This window comes from Lynx rufus, unplaced genomic scaffold (assembly GCF_022079265.1).
Source record: "Lynx rufus isolate CCGP_SWC_20201006 ecotype Redwood Valley unplaced genomic scaffold, mLynRuf1.p SCAF_23, whole genome shotgun sequence".
Taxonomy (NCBI): domain Eukaryota; kingdom Metazoa; phylum Chordata; class Mammalia; order Carnivora; family Felidae; genus Lynx; species Lynx rufus.
This window is the reverse complement of record NW_025814838.1, coordinates 1467799-1485686: the sequence shown is the minus strand read 5'-3', so window position 1 is coordinate 1485686 and position 17888 is coordinate 1467799. Positions and strand designations below refer to the sequence as shown.

The following is a 17888-nucleotide window of genomic DNA, read 5'->3' as shown; positions in this document are numbered from 1 at the left end:
GGGGGGTCATGCCTATGAGAGCGCTAGCCCAGGGCCTGGTAGCGCAGAGGCTTCCCCTGGCCCGGGGCCCCTGCTTTTCTGGAAACGGGGCTGTCGACATCTCCACTTTCTACTTCTGCTCTTCTCTCTCCACAGCCAGGAAAACTCCACACTGTATGTCAACTTCACCCCCAAGGGTCCCAAGATCCGCCATGCCAAACACATCTACGAGGTAGGAGCCCCCGTGTGAAAAGGCCCTTCTGGGCCACACATTTGTCAGCCCCACCCTGGGGACCGAGGCTGCAGAGACCAGCGGGACACGGCCCCATCCTCAGCAAACCCAGCGCCCTCCACCTCATCCCGTGATCCTTCCGGTAGAGCCTCACACGCTTCCGGTAGCGACACACTCAGCAGCTCCTTTCCGCCGCCACCCGGACGGATGGTCTGTGGGATCGCAGCACTTGGGAGAAGCGCTCTGAGAGAGAACCTAGTTTCTCATTCCCCCGTTTAATGAGCCACTGTTCTAGTTTAGATACTTTGCTAGGTGCTGGGGCAGCCATAAGTAAATCGGAGCCCCTGACCGCTCACCCAACCCAAGTTCTGGGCCTGGTGCTTTATATGTGCGACCCCCCTGTGATCTTCCACCAACCCGTGAGGTAGAGGCGTTGCCACTCGCATTTTACGGATGAGAAATCCACAGCACAGAGAGGTCAAGTAACTTGCCAGGTTACACAGCTCATAAGGAGGAAAGGTCAGATTCGAGCACATGTTTGAATGCCCAAATCCCTGTGTTTAACCTCGTAAGTTAACGATGTGTCGCTTCTCACGCCATGTGATTGGTGCCGTGATAACATCTTTGTTGTGGTAACAAAGAAGAGGGAGGCCAGCCGCTGAGTCTAAAGCTCAAGGACTCTAAGGAGGAGTAGGCATTGACCAAGCCAAGAGCATTCTTGTTTTTCTGGGGAGGAAACTGAGGCCCCAAAGAGAAACTGTCTCACCCAAGGCCGCACTGGTATCAGGGCAGGCTGGAGCAGGAACCCAGCAGGAAAGGGACCCCAGGCAGGTAGCCCCCTTAGAACAGAGGCTGAAGTCATGTCACCTGGATATGACAACGGAGGAGCGTGGCCCTCAGGGAGGTCAGATGCCCGTTTGCATTGAGAATGGCCAGTTGAGTTGGTTTCTAGTGTTGCTCAGCGGGATGGCTCTGGGTTCCCTACGGAGGTTGGCAGACCAGTCCTTTTACCACCAGAATAGTGGGAAAGACTTGGACAGGCTTGGATCCAAACCCCAACTCTACCACTCGAGCTCTGTGTGACCTTGGGCCAAGGGCTTGACTATCCATGCCTCTGTTCCCCGCTGTGACAAATGGCGTTTGGAACGAGAACTTCCAGGTGTCGTGAGGTTTAAGTGGGTTGCTTACTCCTCATGGAGTGCTTGGCGTGATGCCCAGGAAGTGGAGGTTGTTAATAGCTGAGGCAGGTGTTGGGCTGTGGCCTTGACATTCCCAAGCTACTGTGGAAACCTGCTTCCATTCTTGTGCCATTCCACAGGGAGCCATCTCAAGCCCTTTGAGCTCCCCTCACACATACACACACCCCATTTATCTCTGTGTCGGGGCCAGATGCCTCTGTCCACCTCACCACCCTCAGCATCTTAAACTCTGCATTTGGCTCCCTGACGCCTGACCCACCACGCAGCCCCTCTTGGCACTCTTGCCAAAGCCCCTAACGGTCTCTGTTTTAACTACAACCCAACATGACATGGGACGTTGGTGATCACTCCCTCTTTTTTTCTTACTGTTTGTTTATTTTTGAGAGAGAAGGAGAGAGTGTGGGAGAGGGGCGGAGAGATAGAGAATCCCAGGCAGACTGCACTGACAGCAGAGAGCCCGATGTGGGCTCAAACTCACAAACTATGAGATCGTGACCTGAGCCAAAGTCAGAGGCTTAATCGTCTGAACCACCCAGGCACCCCGGGGATCCTTCTCTCTTGCCTGAAGCTGTCCCATTAGGCCCTTTTTGCCACCAGGAGGTCAGCTCAGGTTTATAGTAAACTGGACAGGCATGGCAATCCAGTGAGAGCTTGACAGCTGGGCCACGGGGTCTTCTTCCTCATGGTCTCCCTCTCCCCTGGCTGGTTAGGAGCATAGGCCTCAGCCAGACCTGAAGTCTTTCTGAAGCTCTGCCATGTAAAGCTGTGTGGCCTTGGGCAGTTTACTTAACCTCTCTGAGTGTCAGGTTTTCAATCTGTAAAATGGGGACACTAATAGCATCTACTGTATGGGGTCGTTATAAGGAGCAAATAAGAAAAGGCTTGTGAAGTGTCCTGCGTAGCCCTTGACCCACGAGGGACCAGTCAACCGTGGTTGCTGTCGGCATTGTCGTCATCACTGTCATCCAAGGAAGGCGATAGATAGAGCGCGCCAGTTCCAGCCTCTGGAGTCCCAGCCTAGGCTAAAATGCCAGCTCTACTATTAACACCACTGTATAATTTTAGAAGATTTTCCTTTTTCCAGAAAGATGCCCTGTCCCCTTTTGCAGTCACTCTTCCCCCCACGCTCCCCCAGCTCCCAGCAACCATAACTTTAGTCTCTGCCCATAGATTGGCCTGTTCTGGGTAGTATGTGGAGGAGGAATCATACAGTATGTGGTCTTTTTTTTTTTTTTTTAATTTTTCTTAACGTTTGTTTATTTTTGAGAGACAGAGCACGAGCAGGGGAGGGACAGAGAGAGAGGGAGACACAGAATCTGAAGCCCGCTCCAGGCTCTGAGCTGTCAGCACAGAGCCCGACACGGGGCTCGAACCCACGAACCGTGAGATCATGACCTGAGCTGAAGTCAGTTGCTTAACCGACTGAGCCACCCAGGCGCCCCCATTATGTGGTCTTTGGTGACTGGCTTCTTTCAGTTAGCAGAGTGTTTTCGAGGTTCATCCACATTGGAGCGTGTGTCAGTATTTCATTCATTTTTATTGCCAGATAATATTCCATGGCAAGGTAGGCCGCGTTTGATTTATCCACGCATCACCCGGTGGATATCTGGGTGGCTTCCACTTTTTGGCTATTACAGACAACGCTGCTTGAACGTTCCTGTACAAGTTTTGATGCAGACGTGTTTCATAAACTCTTGGATATACACCTAGGAGAGCAGTGGTTCCTCTTGATGCTTTGTCTTAACATGTTCTAAACCGAATGTATCATTTTCTCCTAAGCCAGCATCACCTCCGGTTTGCTGAGAATCCCTCGAAGGCACCCTTTTCCTCAAGCAAAACTTCCAAGCCTGGGGGAATTTCTCCCTCCTCTGTGCCTGGGGCCCCTGCCTCTTCAGCTTCCGTTCTGTATTCTCTTCTCTCTTTTGCCCCCGCTACTGCTCGGACTCAGATCCTCGTCTTCTTGCAACTGGACTGTTGGCACAGGCTCCCAGCGTGGACCTCAGCCTGCCTTTCCCACTCCTTTCCATTCTGGGCCTGCAGTGAGTGAGTCTCCCTGGAGCCACCCGCCCCCCCTCAGCTGCCTGCCATGACTCCCCATTGCCTAGCCGAGGGTCCCCTGATCTCTCGCCCTTAGGCCTTCCGGGCACACTGTCTCACCCCGAGTCTCCTTTCCAGACGTACCTCCTATCTCTGTCCCCAGGCACCGCACCTCCAGCCGCATCATACTCCCCTGGTGCTGCCCTAACTGCTACATTTTCTCTCTTTGGATGCCCTTCTCTGTCTTTATCCGTTTGACTCCTCTCTACCTTTCACAGTTAAATTCAAACGCTGCCTCTGACATTAGGCCTTTTCAATTTAATTTGACTGATATTTTTCAAGTGTCCACAAATGTTTGTTGAGTGAATAAATGATAGAACCTCTCAAACTGGACATCTGATTCCCTGCTTGACCTCCCTGGGACGTTCACTGGTGCTATTTCTGTGTCACTTTCTTGTCCATATCTGGGTCTTCCAGCCTTAGCACAGATAGCTCTTTCTTTTTTTTTTTTTAAGTTTGTCTATTGATTTTGAGAGAGAGAGAAAGAGAGCACGAGTTGGGGAGGGGCAGAGAGAGAGGGGAGAGAATCCCAAGCAGACTCTGTACTGTGCAGTGGAGCCTGACATGGGGCTCGATCCCATGAGCCACAGAATCACGACCTGAGCCAAAACCAAGAGTCAGACGCTTAACCGCCTGAGCCACCCAGGCACCCCGGCTCTTTCATATAAAAGGTACTCAGGAAATGTTTCTTAAACCAAGGCCCTTGGCAAAAGGAGGCTTTCCAACCCGCATCGTGCAAATAATTTTTGCATCTATCCTTGTTAAATGTCATTCATTCAAAAAATGACTTTTTTGGAGGCCTGCTATGCTAGGTAGGGTGTCAAGCAGCAGGGAATTGCAAGCGAAATGAGCCACAGCTGCTGCCCTCAGGAAGCACGCAGTCTAGTGGAGATACACACAGGGGGGAGCCGCCCTGCCGCTGAGGGGATCAGCCAGACCTTCAAAAATGATATTGGAGCAGTACGTTGCTGGATGTGCAAGGGTCTGCCCCGCGGGAGAAAGCACGGAGGCACCCGTAGCCCACGCTGTAAGGCTTTGAGGACAGGGGCCGGGTGAAGCCCGACAGAGCATGGCCTCTCAGGGCTCAGCCCGTGAGAATGGCATCTGGAGTGGCAGTTGGGGGGCGGCTGGCATTTAGGGCTCTGCAGCCCCTCGTCCTCTGTCCTAGGTGAGGATTCAGCCTTCTGCCTATGACCACAACGTGCCCCCCCTGGAGGCCTTGGTCGGGGTACCAGAGTCACACAGCAAGGGGCCCATCAAACACGAGTGGACTGTGCAGATCCTGCCCAGAGGAGGGCAACACACCCAGGTCTGTGGCGGGGAGCTCCTAACGGGGGACGGATGTGTAGGGTGTGAGGGTGGACGAATCCCATTGGGCTCAGTGAGTTCTGAATCCACCAAGAGCCAGTGGGACTGAACTGTGGGAGATGCCACACCCCAGGAGGCTGGGGGAGGGCGGGGGCGGGGGGGGGGGGGCAGGAAGCCAGGTTCTTAAGGGGCCGGCGTCCTCTCTCTGCTCTGGACTAACTGAAGACCATTCCTAGGATCCTTCTGTGACCTGCCACCGTGAGGATCCGGAGACGCTGCCCACTGTGGCTGAGGTACAGGGGCACGGGCTCAGAGGTTGGGGCCGGGGCCGGCAGAGTGTAGGTGGGAAGACGGGCCTCTCTGACCGCTGCTCTCTCTATTCCTGGCAGCCTTGTTTGCCCGAAGCCAAGTTCCGCTGCCCACTTACGTTCAAGCAGGAGATCCTCGTCCAAGTGATCGGGACAATGGAGCTGGTGGAGGAGATCAAGGTAGCACCCGCTGGCCGCAGACGCCATGGTCCAGGGGGTGTGGGGGGACCTCGACGGCTCGAGGGTGGGCTTCCTCACCACCTGGTCTTCCTGCCTTTTTCTTTACTACCTTGATGAAAAGCCCTGATATTTACATAGTGGTGGATGAAAGAGAACCATGATTTGTTTGAAACTCGCCGGGCTGTGTTCACGGGCCTGCGGATGGTTCTTCTGGGTTCTCCGTAGGAAAACTTTCCTTCCAGCCGCGGGGAGCGGTCCGTGAGGACGCTACGGTAGACAGCACGGTGGCCGTGGCGCACCCCACTGGGTCCCGTGCTCCTCAGCTTCTCCACGCTGAGTCGAGGTGGGGTGCGGACGTCGGTGGGTCCCGGCCCTTGTTCTCCCTGGCCTGACCCCTCCCCCACCCTCCCACAGGCCTCCTCCATGCTCAGCCTCTGTAGCTCTCTCTCCATCTCCTTCAACAGCAGCAAGCACTTCCACCTGTATGACGACAGTGCCTCCGTGGCCCAGGTATGTCTCTGCCTCCTCAGAAGCCCCGGCAGCAGAGGTCAGCAGGGGCATCTGAGGAGCCCCAGGGTCGAGCTAGAAGAGCTAGAGCCAGAAGGGGGACAGCCACGTGGGAGGTCCGGGCTCGGCACAGGGAAGAGCTTCCCGGCCATCAGAGCCGTCAGCCTTGGCGAGGGCCTTGGTGGATGCCCGGGGCTCCCCACCACCACTGGTGGCCAAGCAGCCCCCGAGGTCACCTGTCTGAGATGTGTCGGGCGGAGGTCAACTTGCGGGCAGCTCAGCCAGGGTACCCACCCCATACCCACTCTGCGCATGATGGGAAAGCGCTCCGAGCAGCGTGGGTCGCGAGCGCGGGGCCCAGGCCACCCAGTTGAGCGGGTGGGCGAGGCAGGTTGGAGAGCAGGAAGCTCAGAGCAGCAGAAGGGACGCTGCGCCTAACAAGGTGAGCATAAGCCGGATTCTGGAGGCTTTGCATGCTGAGCTGAGATTCTGGCATTTTGTCCTGGGACGAAGGGAAGGCATTTAAGGACTGAAGGTGGGTCATGTGCAAGTTCGCCAGTTCGCTCCGGTGGCCGCACAGGGGTGCACGCTGGAGGGAAGTGTCTGGGCCAGAGCCTGGTAGTGTCAGGAAGCAACCCTGACCAGAAGTTGCTAAGGCCTAGCCCTTCACAAGAATATTAAAGGTGGAAAAGCCTTCTTCCTACGGTCCCCTTTCCCCCCCTCCTCCAGGTCATCATGAAGGTGGACATCGTATATGAGAAGGACATGCTCTACGTCTACGTGCTGAGCAGCACTGGGGGACTATTGTTGTTCCTGGTGATTCTCGGGGTACTCTACAAGGTGGGAGCTTCTGGGAGTAATGGGCATGACTGAGACAGCCAGGCTAGGGAAAGGGCAGAAAATACCAAGATCAGGGAGCGTTAAAGCTAAAAGCGTCCTCAGCCTACTCCCTCCTTCTGTAGTTAGGACTCCTGAGGCCCAAAGAGCAAGTGAGACTTTCCCCCAGCCTCCACTAGGCACTGGCAGAGCCAGGACTGGGTACCTAGGGAAGGAGGGTTTTCCCACGTATCACGGGCCAGGCAGTGGGACACAGGGGCACGTACCACAGACATTGCCTTCGGGGAGCTCACGGTCTAACGGGGGAGGCAGACAGGAACACACCTGCTAAGGGCCCCACTCAGGGGCCTGGGTGCTGAAGCCTCACTTAGGCTGGGGGAGTCCGGGAAGCCCTCCCAGGAGAGGAGGCATTTGAGTTGGGATTTGAAGAAGGAGCAGGCAGGTGAATAGTGCCGGAGGGCAGCTGTTCCACATGAAAACCTCAAATACTCCAGAAAACAACACAGAAAATCAATTTCTCCCTGTTGCACCCCGCAGAGGGGTGTCATTAGCAACCATTTTGCTTCTATTCTTCCAGGGTCTAATTTTGTTGTTTAAACATACGTATATGTATGAGCGTGAAAGAGAAAAAGAGAGAAGTCAGCGTCTATGTATATGTGTAGAAAACACAAATGGAATAATACCATATATACTGCTTGGGAGCTTATATTTCCCACTGGATATTATATCCTGATGTCTCTGTGTGTGTTGCACAATCAGATCTGCCTCTTGCTTTTTCACTTGGCTGGTTTGCTGCTGTCTGGATGCCCCACCTTTTTTTTTTTTTTTAATTTTTTAATGTTTATTATTATTATTTAAAAAATTTTTTTAAACGTTTATTTATTTTTGAGAGTGAGAGAGACAGAGCATGAGCGGGGGAGGGGCAGAGAGAGAGAGAGACACACACACACACACACACACACACACACACACACAGAATCCGAAGCAGGCTCCAGACTCCGAGCTGTCAGCACGGAGCCCGACACGGGGCTTGAACTCACAAGCCGTGAGATCATGACCTGAGTCGAAGTCAGCCGCTTAACCGACTGAGCCACCCAGGCGCCCCAAATGTCTGACTCTTGATTTCGGCTCAGGTCATGATCTCATGGTTCATATGATGGAGCCCCTCGTCGGGCTTTGCACTGATGGCACAGAGCCTGCTTGGGATTCTCTCTCCCTCCCCTCTCTCTGCTCCTCCCCTACCCCACTCATGCTTTCTCTCTCTCTCTGTCTCAAAATAAACAAACATTAAAAAAAAATTAATTCCTGGAGCTGGAATGGCTGAGCCAAAGAACATATATGTTTTGACCTTTCAACAGAGAGCAGGCTCTCACTAATAGTATCACTGGATATGGTCAAATCGCCCACCTAAAATATTGCTCCATGACATTTTGATGAGCCTAAAGAACGCACTATTAAACGTACAGCTTTTTAACATATTGCCAGGAGCTGGGTGTGGCAGAGACCCTCGTCCTGTCCCTGGGGCAGATACCGCACGTCCGTGGCATGTGTGACTCATTAACATTAAGGGTGCTTTCATGTTTTGCCGAGGCTGACTCGTCCAGAGTGTTCCGGGGACCGTGGCTCACTCAATTTTTGTCTTCCTGCAGCTCGGCTTCTTCAAACGGAATCTGAAGGAGAAGATGGAGGCTACCGTAGAAGCTTCGAATGGAATCCCTAGAGAAGACTCTGGACAACCAGAGCCCAAGGAAGAGGGTGGGGATCCGGGCTGCCTGGAGCCCCTCCAGGAGGAGGAGACCCAGGATGGAAATGACAAAGACTGAGGCCCAGGCCCGATGCAGAGGGCCCAGGTCTGGACTCGGGAGGCCTGGTACCACTCTGCCTCTACCTGTGTTTCACTGCGTGTCCTCGGGCAAGTCACTGCCCCCACCTAGGCCCCAGTTTCGCTGTCTTGCACGTGGAGCTCACTCCTGCCGGCCTGCTTTGCAGGTTCATGGTGAGGGATGGGCCAGGAAGGCTGCGGAGGCGAGGCCTTGTAATTCTCGGCTGGTCCTGGCTTCCCCCAGCCCTTCTTAGTATCCTCCCCTGGAAGAGACTGTCTGATCTAAATTTGGAAAAACTGTCATCTCAGGACCTAGTGACCCTCCCGGCCCTCACACCCACCTGCCCTTGGACGTCCCCAGAGGCCTCAGACTCCCAGAACCTCGTCCTTCACTCTCCCCTGCCTGGAGTCCGGTCAGCTTTCCAGTCTGCCGCCAGAGAGCAAAGCCAGAGAGCAAATCCGATCTGTGTCACTACATGGCCGCTGCAAACCCCCTGCTCTTTGGCTACAGACCAAGTTCCTTAATACGCCTTCCACGATCTGCGAAATAGCCTTAACATGCCCGTGCAGAATTGGGCCCCTGTTGCCTTCCTGGCCTCCTCCAGAGACTCCCCGCCTCCCTTTCTAAGCTCCAATTACACCAGCCTTTCTCGCTAGCCAGGCTCCTTCCTGTCTCACCGCCTTCACCCAGACTGCTCCCTCTGCCTGGAACATTCCTCCGCAGCCCTTTTCCTGGCTGACTCTCTCAGCCTTCAGATCTCAGCTCGCGTACAACTGCCTCAGGGCCGCCCCCAACCCCTACCCAGGTGGGTTCCCGTGTTACATTTGCCCCTCACAGTACAGATCTCACTGTTACTTAATATTTGTCTCTCAAATTAAACATCGAACTCCGAGAGGGTAGGGACCATACCTGTCATGTTCACCTTGGGATCCCTTGGTGACATCACAGAGCCAGACCCAGTAGGCGCTTGCACAATTTCACTGAACCTAGCGCCTGTGAAAAGATCGAGAAAGCGTTTCGGATGGGCCCCTGGCGTCTCCACCCTTCAAGGTCTTCCCCAGGCTCCTGCCTCCTTGCTCCCAGCCCCCACCAGGACTCCATCCCACCCCGCTGCGGCCCCCACTGGGAGGCTGTGAGCTCAAGGGAGCAGGCCACGGCTGTCCACCTGGCTCACGGTGCCTGCATATGTGTACCCAATAAATGTGAAAATCTGTCCAATTGTGCGATTCATGCCGGTGCACATTCTGGCCCTGACAATTCATTTAGGTGTGAGAATAGGCCCTCCCTGGTTTTGTCTTGTTTTTTTTTAAGCAACAATTGGTAGAGCCTGACCCCGAGGCCCGCAGCATTTGGAGGGATGGGGGCTCATCACTGCTGCCCTCTTGTGGTCAGTAGGATGGGGGCGCGGGGGTGGGGTGGGGCGGAATACGGAGTAATTCTGAAGCCAGCTCTGGGTCCAACAATGGGAGCTGAGAAGCAACATTTGGCCTTCCAAGCAGTGACCTTTGATGGCTCCCTTCTGCCTGCAGGAGAGTAAGCGAACTTTCTTGAGCCCACAAGGCCCAGAGCAGTCTTTCAAAGCCTGCCTGCCTCTTCAGCTTCGTCAGCACCCTTCTGGTCCAGCCCCATGGTTCCTCATAGGGAAGACCTGAGAAAGGAAGAAGTGAGGCCCGTGTCCCAGGGAAGGCAAAACTGCTAAAAAGACATGAGATTATCTCTAGGTCTCGAGAAGCCTACCGGCTTCTACTGATTCTTGAGAGCTTTGTGTCAGGCCCCGTTCTGTGCCCTGAGGGCCTGGTGATGAAAACCAGGGAGAAGTCCCTGCCCTCAGGAAGCATCGCCCCGCTGGGAAAACAGTTATAAGGTAGAAATGTGGGGCGCCTGGGTGGCTCAGTCGGTTGGGCGTCCGACCTCAGGTCATGATCTCACGGTTTGTGGGTTCAAGCCCCGCGTCGGGCTCTCAGCTGACAGCTCGGAGCCTGGGGCCTGCTTCGGATTCTGTGTCTCCCTCTCTCTGCCCCTCCCCCACTTGTGCTCTGTCTCTCTGTGTCTATCAAAAATAAATGTAAAAAATTAAAATAAAGTAGAGACGTGATTCCAGGTGGTGAGGGTGTTGTGAAGAAAAGCAGGATAGCAGGTTAGAGAGTGATGGAGAGGATCCTCTCACCTCAGTGATACTCTGTGACACACAAACAACAGGTAAATATTTTCACTAAGGTTGGAAACAAGAAAATCTGGGAGGTTCATGTCAGGAACAGACCTGCCCTCGTCATGCCCAGGAATCTATATCCCAACTTGCTTAACAGCTCCTGTCCTCAAATACCTATGTGTCCTTCCCTGCCTCTGTGCCTTTGCACATGCTGTTCCCCTTGCCCAGTCCCACCTCTTCTCTATTCTTTAAAATCCTACTGAGCCTGACTGGCTCAGTCGGTAGAGCATGCAACTCTTGATTTTGGTGTTGTGAGTTCGAGCCCCATGTTGGGTGTAGAGATTACTTAAAAGTAAAATATTTTTAGGGGCGCCTGGGTGGCTCAGTCAGTTGAGCGCCCGACTTCAGCTTGCGTCGTGATCTCACGGTCCGTGGATTCGAGCCCCGCGTTGGGCTCTGTGCTGTCCGTTCGGAGCCTGGAGCCCGCTTCGGACTCTGTGTCTCCCTCTCTCTCTTCCCCTCCCCCACTCGTGCTCTGTCTCTATCAAAAAATGAATAAATGTTTAAAAAAATAAAAATAAAATAGATAAAATGTTTTTAAAAAGTAAAAAATAAAACAAATAAAATCTTCCTACTTCGAAGCACTTCACAGCTTTTTTCATCCCCTCAGCTCCTGGACAAAATGACCCATTTAATCTCCACTTTACATACCTCATTGGAACACATAACGCTGATTGTGTGGGCTCCTCTCTCAAGACTAGGAGGTTCTAAAAGGCAGGATTCAGTCTTCACTCACATGTGTGACCAACACTGACCCCTTACCAAGGCTGGCACAAGTAAGCGTTTGATTCAGTGGCCCTCACGTGTTTTGGTCTCAGAACCCTTTTATACTCTTAAAAATTAAAGATCCCCAAAGAGCTTTTGTTTATATGGGTTATATCTATCGGTGTTTATCCGATTAGAAATTAAAATGGAGAGGGGCGCCTGGGTGGCTTAGTCGGTTAAGCGTCCGACTTCAGGTCATGATCTCACAGTCTGTGAGTTCGAGCCCCGCGTCAGGCTCTGTGCTGACAGCTCAGAGCCTGGAGCCTGCTTCGGACTCTGTGTCTCCCTCTCTCTCTGCCCCTCCCCCACTCATGCTCTGTCTCTCTCTCTCTCTCAAAAATAAATAAATGTTAAAAAAAAATTTTTTAAGAAATTAAAAGGGAGAAAAATGTAAAAACATAAGGACACCCGAGCCCACGTTCCCCGCAAGCTGTCAGAATGATGACACATGTTATCACATGTCATGCCGCCTCTAGAAAACACTATACTCATGGCACAAAGTGAGAAAGTAACATCTTGGTCTCCTTGGGAAAAGAGTCAAAACCTCGTCAGACCTAGGTTGGAGTCCAGGCGCTGCTGCTTTGTAACTAAGCCACGCAGGGCAAGTACCTAACCTCTCTGGGACTCATTTCTTCATCTGTAAAATGGGAATCATAGCTGCATAGACCTCAGAGCTGTTGTGAACGCGAAATAATACTGGCAAGCTGTTGCTAGCACCTAAGTGCTTGATAAAGGTGGTAGATACGAATGGTTTCGTTGCGGGGCGCCTGGCTGGCTCCGTTGGTGGGCACACGGCTCTTGATCTTGGAGTTGGGAGTTCAAGCTCCATACTGGACGTAGAGATTACTTTTTAAAAAAATTTTTTTAACGTTTATTTATTTTTGAGACAGAGAGAGACAGAGCATGAACGGGGGAGGGTCAGAGAGAGGGAGACACAGGATCTGAAACAGGCTCCAGGCTCCGAGCCATCAGCCCAGAGCCTGACGCGGGGCTCGAACTCATGGACCGCGAGATCATGACCCGAGCCGAAGTCGGCCGCTTAACCAACTGAGCCACCCAGGCACCCCGAGATTACTTTTTAAAACATGGTTTAGGGGCGCCTGGCTGGCTCAGTCGGTTAAGCATCCGACTCTTGATTTCAGCTCCAGGTCACGATCTCACCATTCAGTTCATTGGATCAAGCCCCGCTTTGGGCTCTGCCCTGACAGTGCTGAGCCTGCTTGGGATTCTCTCTCTCTCCCGCTCTCTATGCTCCTCCCCTGCTCATGCATGCTCGCTCTCTCTCTCAAAATAAATAAATAAACATTAAAATATAGTTCAGTTGTACAGGATGATGTGGTGAAAGCGGCTCACTGGACTGCAGGTCAAACGACCTAGTATTGGAGTCCTAGTTCTCCACCGTGACCTTGGGAACGATGCGTGCCCTTTCTGGGCTTGGCCTGCCCCACCTGGGATCTGAAGGTACCTCAGGAGCTCTCACGGGGAAGAGAGGGGTAGGGGCGGAGCAGCTGAGTCTCCCCCTGTCATTTGATCTGCTTTAATATATTAAAGTTCTGGAAATAGCATATAGGCTACTTTATCAATGAACCGTGCCCGGGGCCTCCCAGCTTTCAGTGGCCCACAAACACGTTTGGGAGTTGAAAAAGAAAATCAACTCCAAAATTAAATTGTATAACTGGGATAAATGTTAAAACAAATGTCTATAAATGTAGTATGTCAGGTGGTCAAATGCAGTTCTATTTAACGCATATAGGTACATATATGAAGTCTATCAAATGGGGGAGGTGGGATATTTCATTTAATATTTGAAGTTCTGTGTGGTAGGATGTCTGTACAAGAATGTGCCTAAAGTTTACAAAGGTCTTTAAAAGACCAAGAGATGTTACTTGAAAAATAATGTCCCACTTCCAAAACTAAAACTTTAAAAAAAAACACTAAACACAACCAAACTGCATTGAACCACATAATCTCTAAGTCTCCTAAACCTTGGAGAACATGAGACGCTGAACTGAAATGTGCTTAGAGAAGTTACTTGCTTCTGACAAGTTGTAAGGCCCTATAGACGGGCGTGGGGCTGGGGGTGAGGTGAGGATTCTGAGGCCCGAGAGCCCTCATAGAGCGAGCATTCCTCACCTGCCTACGTGGCCGAGCCACCGGGGGCCGATGGAGCCAGGCAGACGTGGTCTGAATGTCTCACTGCCTCTTATCCATGCAGTGACTTTGAGCAGCTCTGCAAACTCATTTTCCTCATGCGTGAAAAAAGAATGAAAGAGCCTGTCCTACTCAACTAAGGTAAAGGCAGGCCACGCCCCAGGAGCTCCCAGGCTCACCCACAGCACCAACTCCTCATCCTTTCCTAAGAGCCAAGTGTTAGGAGGGCTGAGGCTTAGGAAAGAAAAGTAGGCTAAAGGTGGGGTGGGAGCAAGGTGACCCCAATAGGTCTAGGGGTTCCCCAAAACAGGCAGAGCTGTAGCAAATCAGGCACAGCTTGGGGAGTGGGTCTTTTTTTTTTTTTCAGTTTATTTATTTTGAGAGAGAGAGGGCAGGGGAGTGGCAGAGTGAGAAAGAGGGAGAGAATCGCAAGCAGGCTCCACACTGTCAGCTCAGAGCCCGACACTCTATCTCACAAACCGCGAGATCATGAACTGAGCCAAATCCAGAGTCCGACACTTGACTGAGCCAGCCAGGTGCCCCAGGTGGGTGGGTTTTAAAGGCTAGACTTGTCCAATCCTCACGCTTGGTCCCACACGTGCCCCCTACAGGTGGGGTCGGAACTGCACACACTCCCTGCAGTTCTGGTGACTCAGGGTCCGCCCAAAGTGAAGGTTAGAGGTTCCCGCTGGGGAGAGGAGAGAGCGATGGAGATGGAACCCAGGCTCTAGGCCTGGATACGAGAACAGGGTCTGTTCTCTGGTCCAAGGACAGACCAGACCCTCTGGTAAGAGGGATATCCCACAAAGTTGAAGGCTTTCTCGCACCTCCCACACTGAGCCCCCTCCGTGTGCAGGATTCAAAGCAGGAGACATGAACCTGGGAAGATATGGGAAGGTCATGTCTGTGGGGCATCGGATTATAAGATTCTCGTGACACATGGAACATAAAAGCACTTCCCAAACAAGGCCCTATGGCTTTCACTGTATAGTTGCCACCGAGTGTCTCCCACTGCCCAGGGCACTGTCCATACACACATTTTAAGGACAAGTCTCTTTTACCACATAAAGGTTTTTATTGAACTCAAATTCAGGGGCTCCAAAGCCTGAGGAAGACAAGGGAGGCTGGGGTTTGCACCGAGGCCCAGGCCCCATCCCAGGGTCCCACTCCCCACCCCACTTACCCTCACCCCTTCCTGACTCAACGAGGGTCTCAGTAGCTACCAATCTAAGCTACCCCGCTCTAAGTAACCCTCCCCCCTCCCCCCTCCCTGCCTAGCGCTTCGCCAAGCCAGGCACCCACCAAGGGGCATGCTGCTGCCGAGGCCAGATCTCTGCTGACCTCTTTTCTGGATCTCTCCCAGAGCCTCCCACCGCCTGCTTGGCCTCTCTCCAACCCTTCTCCATAGCCCGTTTCCCATAAGTCTCCAGGGCTCGTGACTTCCTCCACCCTGGCCCTCCACTCCTCCAACCTCCTCCAGCTTTTCCACCATTCCTTCTAAAGGTTTCTCTAGCTTCCTGTCCCCTTCTCTTCAGCCCACTGCCTCCCCACCCCCGGAGGGGTCCCAGGTCAGCGGCGGCCAGCTGCGTGGGTCCGCTGGTGGCGGATGAGGTCGGAGCTCTGCGAGAAGGCCTTTCCACAGTCATCGCACTTGTAGGGCCGCTCCCCGCTGTGGACCCGGTGATGCTGCAGCAGCGTGGAAGAGCGGCAGAAGCCCTTGCCGCACACGGCGCACCTGTAGGGCCGCTCGCCCGTGTGGGAGCGCTGGTGCTGAATCAGCGTGGAGGAGCGGTTGAAGGTCTTGCCGCAGTCGGGGCAGCTGTAGGTGCGGCCTGGAAGGTGGGTGCGGGCATGGATGGCCAGCACAGAGCTCTGGCCGAAGCGCTTGCCGCACTCAGGGCACTTGAAGGGCTTCTCACGAGCGTGGCTGCGGGCGTGGGGGATAAGTGCCGAGCGCTGCGAGAAGCTCTTGCCACAGATGCCACAGCTGAAGGGCCTTTGCCCGGTGTGCACCCTCTGGTGACTGCGCAGGGAAGAGTTCTGGCTGTAGCACTTGCCGCACTCGGGGCAGCTGTAGGGCCGCTCGTGGCTGTGGGTGCGCTGGTGCCGCAGGAGGTAGGAGCTGTCACCGAAGGCCTTGCCACAGTGCGGGCACTTGTAGGGCTTCTGACCAGAGTGGGTGCGCTGGTGGCGAAGCAGGTAAGAGCTGTCAGCGAAGGCCTTGCCGCAACGGGGACACTTGTAGGGCCGCTCGCCCGTGTGGGTGCGCTGGTGTTTGATGAGGTCAGAGCTCTGGGAGAAGGCCTTGCTACAGACCTCACATTTATAGGGCTTCTCACCCGTATGGATGCGCTGGTGCTGGATCAGGGTGGAGCCCCGCCCAAAGCTCTTCCCACAGATACCACAGATGTTAGGCCGAGGGCCCTGCCCACCCCTGGCCCGGCCACCCCGCCGGCCTGGCCCCCGAAGGGTCCCGGTTAGGCCCAGGGGATTCTGGAGCATCTCAAACTGGGGTGTAGCCAGTAGGGCCCCTGTGGGCATCTCAAAAGGTGGCCCTAGGGGCAGGGCCCCTGTGGGCTGCTCCCCAAACCCCTGGGTGAAGGAGTCCAAGGGATGGACTCCCAAGGGGATGCTCAAGGGATTCTTTTCCTCCGGATTCAGAAGCATCTCTGCACCTTCCTGAAATTTGGAACTTTGAGCTTCAAATTCAGGGCTTTGGGTTTTGAACTCAGGATTCTGGGGCTCATATCCTGGGCTCTGGGGTGCATATCCAGGACTCTGGGGTTCATATCCAGGGCTCTTGGGTTCATACCCAGGGCTCCGGGGTTCATATCCAGGGCTCTTGGGTTCATACCCAGGGCTTTGGGGCTCATACCTAGGGCTTTGGGGCTCAAACTCAGGGCTCTGAGAATCTGATTCAGGGCTTCTGGGTGCAAATTCAGGGCTTGGGGGCACACACCCAGGGCTTCGGGACTCAAAACCTGGGCTTTCAGGCTCAAACCTGGGGCTTTGGGGCTCAAACTCGGGGCTCTGTGGCTCAAACCCAGGGCTCTGGGGCTCAAGCCCAAAGGGTATCTCTTCGACCTCATAGTCCCCAGTGCCTTCTTGTTGAGACATTTCTTCTTCCTCATTCTCACTCACGTTGCCTGCAGGATCAGAGAATTACAGAAAACCCATATTGCGTGGGGCCTGGAAGGTCATTTGGTCCCAACACTAGTTGTCACAAACCTCTCCCTCCTCCTCCAGCAGGGTCGCTGGCCCTTGAGCAAGTGCTGAAATTCCCACCTCCCCCTTAGCCGACCCAGGACATCCAGTCCCCGCCCCCGCCTCCTCCAAGTCCCAAGTGTCCAAGCCCACGGCTCTCTACCCCTCCCACGGCCCACAGCCCCCTCTCCCGCTCCCAGGCACGCTCCCCGGAGAGGCGTTCCCTCCCTCACCTTTGAGGGACCCTTCAGGGCTCCCCAGTTCATCAGGACTTTGCACATCCCCGGGCTCGAGGCCCCACGGCGACGCCTCCCGTTCCATCCCCGCCGGCTCCCAGTGCTGCGGCGGCGGCGATGGCGGACGATCCTGCGACCAGGCCTGAGTGCCCTGAGACCCGGGCCCTCGCCGCCCGCCTGTTCAGCGCCGCCCAGGGGACCCGGCTGCCCAGCCCGGGCCCCTGAGGCCGGACGTCTTGACCCTGGGCCTCTCCGGCCGGCCGGGCCCCTCCCCTACCCGCGGCCCCGCCCCCACCCACAAGGTCTCGCCTTGCCCTGGGGCCCTCAAAGGCCCCCGTGCGTCGTGGCCTCGGAGATGAGGGTCTTCACGACTCGCCCTGCCGCCCCCGAACGTCGCTCCCCGCCCGCGACCCCCGCCGTCTGGCCCCCCAGCCCGGGCTGGGCTGCGGCTGTCCGACCCCCTCCCCCTCCCGCACAGGAAGTGTCCGTCCGCGGCCAGTTTCCCCCGCTGGCTAGCGCCACGGCCTCTCTAGGAGCGGCTGGAGGTGGAAACTCGTTGGCATTAACCCTGGGCTGGATGGCCCCGTGGTTGAGGTGGGGGATGACGGGGCGCCCTGGAGCCAGCAGGAAAGGCTGGGGCACTTTGTGTGCTGTGCCCTATGTCTCCGTCCATCCAGGAGCCTATCTATCCGTCTCAAGAGCCCTGCGTCCGTCAGTGCCTGTGGCCAAGGGCGAGGCGACAAGCGAGACCAAGGTCAGCGAGAAGGAGCGACGCTTCCCGGCGCCAGCGGGGGCGGTGTCTAGCTCCCCTCCCCTCTCGGGCCTTAGGGTCAGCTCCGGCCGCGCCTCGGGA

The 17888-nt window shown here is 54.8% G+C and overlaps 2 protein-coding genes across 3 annotated transcripts in view; one reads left to right on the top strand and one right to left on the bottom strand.

Moving 5' to 3' along the window:
- ITGAL (integrin subunit alpha L) overlaps positions 1 to 9683 on the top strand; it is a 44202-nt gene extending 34519 nt beyond the window's left edge. For both annotated transcript variants that reach the window (XM_047087348.1, XM_047087347.1), the window contains exons 25-31: positions 136 to 211; positions 4676 to 4816; positions 5052 to 5108; positions 5205 to 5303; positions 5718 to 5813; positions 6540 to 6650; positions 8297 to 9683. In XM_047087348.1, the coding sequence (XP_046943304.1) occupies positions 136 to 211; positions 4676 to 4816; positions 5052 to 5108; positions 5205 to 5303; positions 5718 to 5813; positions 6540 to 6650; positions 8297 to 8470 (754 nt within the window). In that variant the 3' untranslated portion in view covers positions 8471 to 9683. The remainder of the gene's footprint in view (positions 1 to 135; positions 212 to 4675; positions 4817 to 5051; positions 5109 to 5204; positions 5304 to 5717; positions 5814 to 6539; positions 6651 to 8296) is intronic.
- A 5179-nt stretch (positions 9684 to 14862) lies between these two features.
- Positions 14863 to 17331, bottom strand: ZNF768 (zinc finger protein 768). Its single transcript, XM_047087578.1, has 2 exons — positions 17033 to 17331; positions 14863 to 16741 (listed from the first exon to the last, which is right to left on the bottom strand). The coding sequence occupies exons 1-2, from the start codon at positions 17118 to 17120 to the stop codon at positions 15165 to 15167; spliced, it is 1665 nt and encodes a 554-aa protein (XP_046943534.1). The 5' UTR covers positions 17121 to 17331; the 3' UTR covers positions 14863 to 15164.
- Between the last annotated feature and the right edge of the window lie 557 nt (positions 17332 to 17888).

Excerpts from the sequence above, each read along its gene's own strand:
- ZNF768 (XM_047087578.1), bottom strand. The coding sequence starts at position 17,120 with ATGGAACGGGAGGCGTCGCCGTGGGGCCTCGAGCCCGGGGATGTGCAA. Across the intron at positions 16,742-17,032 it reads CCCTGAAGGGTCCCTCAAAG|GCAACGTGAGTGAGAATGAG; the intron begins GTGAGGGAGGGA and ends CTGATCCTGCAG.